The 7,977-nt window shown below is 39.9% G+C and overlaps 1 protein-coding gene across 1 annotated transcript in view; it reads right to left on the reverse strand.

Annotated features, from left to right (window-relative positions):
• ANTXR1 (ANTXR cell adhesion molecule 1) overlaps positions 1-6,691 on the reverse strand; it is a 123,763-nt gene extending 117,072 nt beyond the window's left edge. Inside the window, exon 1 of the mRNA XM_084499710.1 lies at positions 6,156-6,691. Within this exon, the coding sequence (XP_084355836.1) occupies positions 6,156-6,307 (152 nt within the window). The 5' untranslated portion in view covers positions 6,308-6,691. The remainder of the gene's footprint in view (positions 1-6,155) is intronic.
• Between the last annotated feature and the right edge of the window lie 1,286 nt (positions 6,692-7,977).

Below are 7,977 nucleotides of genomic sequence, written 5' to 3' on the forward strand. Positions count from 1 at the left end.
AGCTGTTGCCTGTGGGAAGCTCATGCAGGATCAGTTCAGGAAGGACTCTCTCCCATGGGAGGGACCCCAGTTTGGAGCAGGGGAAGAGAGTGACCGTGAAGGAGCGGCAGAAACAAAGTCCTATAGACTGACTGCAACCCCCACCCCCAATTCCCCTGCAACACTTGAGGAGAGGAGGTGGAAGAGGGTGGATGGGGGGAAGGTGTTTTTAGTTTTTGTTTCTCAGTTCTCTAGCTTGTTATTAATAGGTAGTAAATTTTTCTAATTTCCTTATGCCGTGTGTGTTTTGCATTGTATTGTGTGTATATATATATATATATATCGTATTGTGTTCGTGTTATATGATATGTATATCATGTTCATATGTATATCGTATTGTGTATCGTATTACATATATATATATTGTATTGTATAACATCACAATAGTTATTGAGTGATCATAATCTCAACCCTTGAGCCCTTTCCATAGTATTTTCTCTCCCTTTCTCTTCGAGGAGGGGTAGTGAGAGTGGTTGTGGTGGAGCTCAGCTGCCCAGCTGGGTAAAACCACCACAGTTCAACACGTGGAAATTAAGAATAAGTAAATTATGCCTTTAACAGGCGAATGATACCTTCTGTGGTCAAATGTGCTGGCATTTTGTACATCTAAACTGAATCCAAGGCAGAGACCAACCACATGGCTTAGTGTTTGCAGGGGCAGAGAGCCGCACCCTGGCCCAGCTCAGCCCTCCAGCAGGTGCTTTTCACCTATTCACTGAAACATTATGCTTCACAACCCTAAGCTGTAGCAACTCAAACCTTCCTAGTTTGTCTTTCTTGCACTTTTTACACTCATTATTTCCATTTCTCCCATTGCACCTTCTCAGAATACTCACAGTGCTATTTTTAATTCACAAACTAGACAAAAACATAATCAAGCCCGCAAACTCTTATACAAAGACTTCACACCAGTTATGTGTGCTCCAGATGACAGAGGTATATACAGGCACCTGATTCAGAGACTGGTGTTGGACCAACTTCAAGAAATCTCATAGCTGACAGAGGTGGCATTGACCTGTGAAGTTTTGCAGCAACATTTTATTGAGCTCTTAAAAAAATAACACAGATGAAAAGTGTTCTCTGTCTTTCCAAATACTTCAGGAGAAATTCTGAGAAGACCAGATAGCACATAGATAGATGTTAGTGAGGTGATGCAATTCTTTGAGGAAACACTAATATCTTGTGCTGAACATCACGAGACAGCTCGCTAAAACTATTGTCAAACATTTGAGATTACAGAGTTTATAGAGGCCCAGTTTAGAGCAGGATAAACCTCTAAGCCCTAACACAGTACAAGAACAGAATATTCTTCTCTACCTGATTGGCCTGGGATACCTGACTAACAACTAATAAAAAACTAAACATGGATTGAACTTAGATCAAAGTGCAGAGTGCTGCAGGCACACTCAGCTCTCATTATAAGACAGTTCCCACCCACCACTTGTGACAATGAATAGTTTATGTTGGATTTACTACTGACTAAAAACATATACACAGGTCTTGATGGGCAATGATTTCACATGCTAAATTAGCTGGTTGCAATCAGTGTGACTACAACAGACACAGAAGAGAATTACACTCCTTCAGGCAACAAGTAAAAAGACACAAGAATGTGCAAATTTCCCCACACCACCTTGCCAACTTCCCTCAGCCCTCACACAAAACAAAGAAGAGTTATGCTTCTATATCCTCACAGGCCCATGCCATCCATACAGAATGTTTACATTGCTCTGGATCCAGGCCTGTGACTCCAGAAGCACAGATTCACTGACTATGTTTAGAATCATAGAATCACAGAATGGAGGGACACCTTCTACTAGTTTAGGTTGCTCAAAGCACTATCCAACCTGGCCTTGAGAACATCCAAGGATGGGGCATCCACAACTTCTCTGGGCAACCTGTTCCAGTGCCTCACTACCATCTGAGTGAAGAATTTCTAGCTTATTTCTAATCTAAACCTATCCTCTTTTAGTTCAAAACCATTCCCTCGTGTCCTATCACCACGCTCCCTGACCAAGAGTCACTCCCCAGCTTTCCTGTAGACACCTTTAGGTATTGGAAGGCCACTATAAGGTCTCCCCAGAGCCTTCTCTTCTTTAGGCTGAAAAAGCCCAACTCTCACAGTCTGTCTTCATAGGCGAGGTGCTCCAGCCCTCTGATCATCCTCGGGGCCCTCCTCTGGACCTGTTCCAACAGGTCCATGTCCTTCTTATGTTGGGGACCCCAGAACTGAACATAGTACTCCACGTGGGGTCTAACAACTAGTTAAAAATAGATCAGCTATGTGGCTGAATAATGAGGGGATCACAGGAAACAGGTTGGATTATTTACTTCTTTTTGCCAAGGATCCTTTAAAGCCAAATTTTCTTTCACACACATACAGTTCCTTGCATGTTTTCCACACGTGGGTATAAAATCCTTCCTATGTTCACACACAACAGTCAAGAACACAGGAAATAATGATTTTCACTTACAGCAAATACAGCAAAAGATTACTGAGAAGTTTTACCCATTATTATTCCTTCCTTCCTATCCACAAATCAATTAAACTGGGGGCTGCCTCCATCTGATCTTCAGACTGCGCTTGTATGGAGTGATTAAATACTAGAGCACTAGATACCATGAGAGTTAGGTCAGTGGGTAGTAGTCTTCAGTAGTCAAATGGATGGTATTTTTAGAATATCTGAACAATATCAGCAAAAAGAAATGTTTTTTTTTTTATGCTTGTGATCATCATCACGTTCAGCCTGGAGAAGTGAAGGCTGATAATGATAGGACAATGGGGAATGGTCTTAAACTAAAAGAGCATAGATTTAGATTAGACATTAGGAGGAAATTCTTCACTGTAAAGGCACTGGGACAGGTTGCCAAGAGAAGTTGTAGATGCCCCATCCCTGGAGGTGTTCAAGGCTGGGCTGGATGGGACCTTGGGTTGGCATCCCTGTCTATGGAAGGGGGGTTGGAGTTAGATGATCTTTAAGGTCCCTTACAACTAAAGCCATTCTATGATTCTATGATCATCTCATTGATTCCTCATTCTTCCATCTTAATTAAGACTCTATCTTATCTCACATCCAGGTGCTCTTTGGCACCATCTTCTGCCATTTGTTTCCCTATCATTTATTGTATACGAGTCTCAGTGCTGCAGTTAAAGCAAGCAGAAACACAAAAGGATATGCCACCTAGGACCTGATTTACTTGGCAAGGAGCTGGCCCAACGTGAACCACAGTCCTCAAGAGTGTCATTGCCACACTTTTGGAAAGTAATTCTTCTAGCCTTAGGTCCAAGGGTCACAGTGTGACAGGCCTTCTCTATTGCTACCTAAACCATGAGCATTGCTCTTAGAAGTAATGAAAGGCATGCAAGTGCATGCACAGAGATTAAGGATGCTTTTATAAACCAGCAAGCCCACCTGCTATCTTACGAGCTTTTGTTCTGTTCATTATATGCACATCAAGTCTGCGTACCATAGCAGGATTATTTCTGAATGACTGAATGCTGGATTTTTTTCCCTTTCTTAACAATGAGAAGTGGCAGATTTGTTTCAGGTCCTCTGAGCTTACCAACTGCAGAGAGTCATGTCTCCAGCTGTATTTTGGCAGCCGGAAAAAGCCTGGTTTCCCTTCAACAGTTTGCACAGCATAGTTGCAGGAGTCTGCTGAAGAGAATGCTTCAGGGAGAAAGAGCATCACTTCATGAGAACAGCCTGTAACACCTGCTTCTTCCTCAGTGCATTATGTGCTCACTTTGAATGGCCTTCATGTGGCCAGCATTTTGCTTCAAGAACCAGCACTGTGACAGGGACTATGTGCAGCTGGAACTTGTGCGAGCAGCACACACATACAGGGTGCTAAATGGACTTAAGTAGTCAGTCCAGCCAGGCCATGAAGCAAAGGGTCAGCAGGTGGCTCTAGAACCAGTAAATTCCAGGGCTGTGTTTATTCTTTTTCTATTGCTCCTCTGATCCCAGAAAGTAAGTTGCTTAATATTTTAATGATTTCCTTCCACCATTGAAATTAGTATTTCATATTTCAGAATGTAAATCTCACCTGCTTTGGTATCCTTTAAAACCAGTACTTTAATTATTTTTTGAGCAATGGCAAATAAAATCAGTAATATGAGCCCTGAATCTATTATTATAATTTCATAGTTTACCTCAAGGTCTCTATAGGCATTCAGGACCACTGCAGCGTTTTTGTAGACATTCTCTAAACCCAGTAGAAAAGTAGAAAACCCTGGCTGAATAAGACCCAAATTTTATACAACTTGAGCTTAGCATCTGAAGAATGAAAGAAAGTCTTAAAGATAAAGGATATGGGATAATCTATTCTCCCACCATCTGCAGACTCCTCCAAATTCCACCAGAGACCATCTAATTTTTTAAATCAATGAACTTTGCATCAGACCCTCTTCAGTTCTGCACCAGAAAACAAAAAAAAAAAAAAAAAACAAACAAAAAAAACACCACCAACAAAAAACAATACACTACAGAAATAGGAAACCTTCATCTGTTAAAGTAGGAGGTTTTTGGATACCTTGATATATACACTGAGGTAGCTTGCATACTTTAAAGTTTGTGCCAAGCTTCATATTTCCACCTAAACTTTCCTTGAGCAAGCCTAGAAAGTCATGTCTTTTAGTAAGAGGACAGGAGCTTGAAATAAGTGGTTGTTAAAATCATATCCATCAGATTTGATAAAACCTTTGGTTCTGCTTCAGCTTTCAGGGAAACTCAGTTTGCAAAAGCTATCTGCATTACAAATCATGCTTTGTTTTTCAAATATAGCAATAGAGGTATTTCAGCTAAGAGACCAGCCAAAGCAACAAAACGCAACACAGGGCAATCTTTCCACCCAATGAAGTGGAAAATAAAAATAAAAAATGAAAAAAATATATTTTCCCTGAAGTATTCAGATAACTGGCACAATAAAATATCCAGTGTACTTGTCTCAGTCTTACATTTTACCCAGTATTTTGTAATAAAGTGTTATGTAATTCCAAGTCATTTATACAAATGGAATGTGGCTGCTACTGCAAAACGCTCAAGAGGATCAGACAGAAAGCTTCATCTGCAAGCACTTTTGGCAACTTGAAATACTTTCCTGTCTCTGAAATTTGTGGTTATAAATGTTAGTTCTATGCCTCTGGCACATATATATTCAAATATTTCCAAACTTGTGGTTCAAAATAACTATTCTTAATTAAGAAAGTTAGGAGAATCTTTTTAGCTGTACTTTTTACACTTAAAAAAAAAAAAAAAAGAAAAGAAAAAAAAGTAAAAAAAAAAAAGTTGTATTGCTTCAATTCAAAGCATTCCAAAGTTCAGCATGTATTTAGTTCATATTGCTCAGACTAAAATCTGAAGGCCTCTAAACAGACAAATTTACTAGTACCAGATCAGAATTAGTGATAAAAAAGTGAGTAGGCAGATATCTTCAGTATAAAGAGTTAAGCAGTCAAAATATGCATTTGATTAACAGGAAACAAAGAAAATGTGACTCAGCCAGGAGCCAGGAGAAAAATAAAGTTCTCTTTTGAATAAGACACTCTAGCTGTTTTCCATCACAATGGCCAAAATCAGACCCTTTTTAAGGCAGTAGCCAACCTCTCAGAGCCTGGTCTTTACTTGCTTTGCTGCACAAAAATTCGTTCTGAGACAACGAGAAGAAGGAGACCTCCAGGCAGGCGAGCATTTTCTCCATGTTTTCAGCTACAAAATTAATGCCTGCAATAACACCCCAGCTCTGCTTTTATGAGTGCCTCAACTTTCACAGTTCATCGGGAAATTGGTGTGACCAAGGTTCTGCTCTTGTCCCAACCATTCTTTTAAGAAACTACAGGGTCAAGTACAAAATAAAGCTTTTGTATCAGCCATAACAAAACTTCTAAAAATCTGATTTACAAAGCACAATTGCATTTAATACTAGATCTACCAAAGTTACCACAACAACAACAATGACAAAGTAGTAAGGAGTTTCGAAGGTCCCCTGGGGACACGGTGACTTCTACAAAACCAAAATCTGAAGAAAACCTCCTCTGTATCAGTATATGATATTCCAGTTCATGCCAGAATAAAAATAAAAATCTTTCAAATAGAAGAGTAGAACCGACTTACTTGTCTAGAATGAAATACAAATCAAATCCTCCATAACAGGCGGGACCACCATTCTCTCTCTTTCCACCTTGTCCATCACAGGCTATCATAAAAGTTGCTAAGAAGAGCCATTTGAAGTAAAATCTGAAGATGGTTTGCTTTGCAATAGCCATTATATCCAGAGAGGACGAGAAAAAGAAATGTCTTCTTCCACAGCTCCTTTATTTCACAGGCTTCTCCGCAAAAGCCATTCAATAACCTTTAAGTATATATGCAGGTATTTTACTCCTTAAAACTCCACTTGAAACAGTTGCCCTCAGGAATTGCAAGACTTTCCCCCTTGTTTCCCTTGCACCTCTGTTTCTTGGTTTCAGATTTCAAGATGCACAATACTGTATTTAATTTTTTTTTTTTTTTTTAAAGGGACTTGACCCTTAGTCTCCCTTGCAGCTCTCTGAAAGCAGCACCATTGTTTTCTAACAGGAGCAACAGCTGCCTAACAGATCTTGCTTTATCACAGACTTCAGAAAAGACAGGGAGGGTTTCAATCCCCCCCGCCCCTCCCGTCCCCCTCTCCCCTCCGTGATTATTGTTATTATTAAGGATGGTTTTATTTTTTCTTGCCAAATAAAAGCTCAGATAATGCCACCTTGTGGTGAAAAAGCAAGATAACCGGAGTCTCTGGATGTAAAGCGTATCGTTTGTGCACCGAGCATACAAAGCACATGCTACAGTGGCTTTGAGTATGAACATACAAGCAGCTTTCTTAGAGCAGGCATGCAGCACTATGCAGAGGTATCTTCATTTCCCTCATTGGCTATATCTGAGTTTGAAGCTTAAAGGCTTAAATACTTGGAGAAGCTTAGTAAAAATTGAAGTGAGAAGGTACAACGAGTTTCATCCTTTCTGTTTTTTCAGTCTTGAGAAGTAACAAGAAGTGCCTCTGCCTATGATCTTACTTCCTGCTTGCTATCCTTAGCAAGCTTACTTCAGCCACCAGGGTCTAAATCCCCCCTCCTCCTGCAGACCTTGCCAGGAAACAGCTTCAGCTGAACTCACATTTTCAGTCTTCTACAAACAGTACCACAAGCTCCAAAATGCAAGCAAGTCAACTCAAAGATAAGACTATTCCCAAGACAGAGCAACCCCCAATGGAGATAAGAGATAAATCAGAAATCCGAGGAATGGGAGCATTCATCCTTCTCTCTCAAATCCTCTCATGAGAAGAGGATTCTTTTTTATTTGTTATATTTATAATAATATATATTATATATTTTTATTCCTTTTTATTTGTTTCTGACTGACTCTGAGATGAACAAATACTTAACAATTTAAAATAGAATAAAAATACTGTACTCAGTAAAATAATTCTAGCCTGAATCTAGCAGAAGGAAAGAAGGTTGATGGTGGAGGAGATTGGGTACCCCATGCAGCCATAGGTTCAAGATGACAGAAGGTCCAGCAGAGCTTAGGAGCAAGCCATCAAGTGAGTCATCAGATGAGGCACAGAACACTGAGATGGAGCAAGTTGCTGACAAAGTGAAATGATGTGCTTTCTGCTTTGTCACTGATGTTCTTCAGGGCTAGTCCTCTTCATGTGTCTGTCTTAAGAAAGTGTCTTTTTGTTTATGAAATGGATAACAGCAGCAAAATTATTGAGACACTATGAGAAAAGTGTCTGTCTTAAGAAAGTGTCTTTTTGTTTATGAAATGGATAACAGCAGCAAAATTATTGAGACACTATGAGAAAAGCATTTTCATAGTAGGAAGCCCAAGTGAAAGCCAGGAGGGCTGTTGGAATTTCTGCCCCTCCTTCACTAAAAATGTAAGGAACAAAAAAGAA

The sequence above is a fragment of the Aythya ferina genome (assembly GCF_964211825.1).
Source record: "Aythya ferina genome assembly, chromosome: 27".
Lineage (NCBI taxonomy): Eukaryota > Metazoa > Chordata > Aves > Anseriformes > Anatidae > Aythya > Aythya ferina.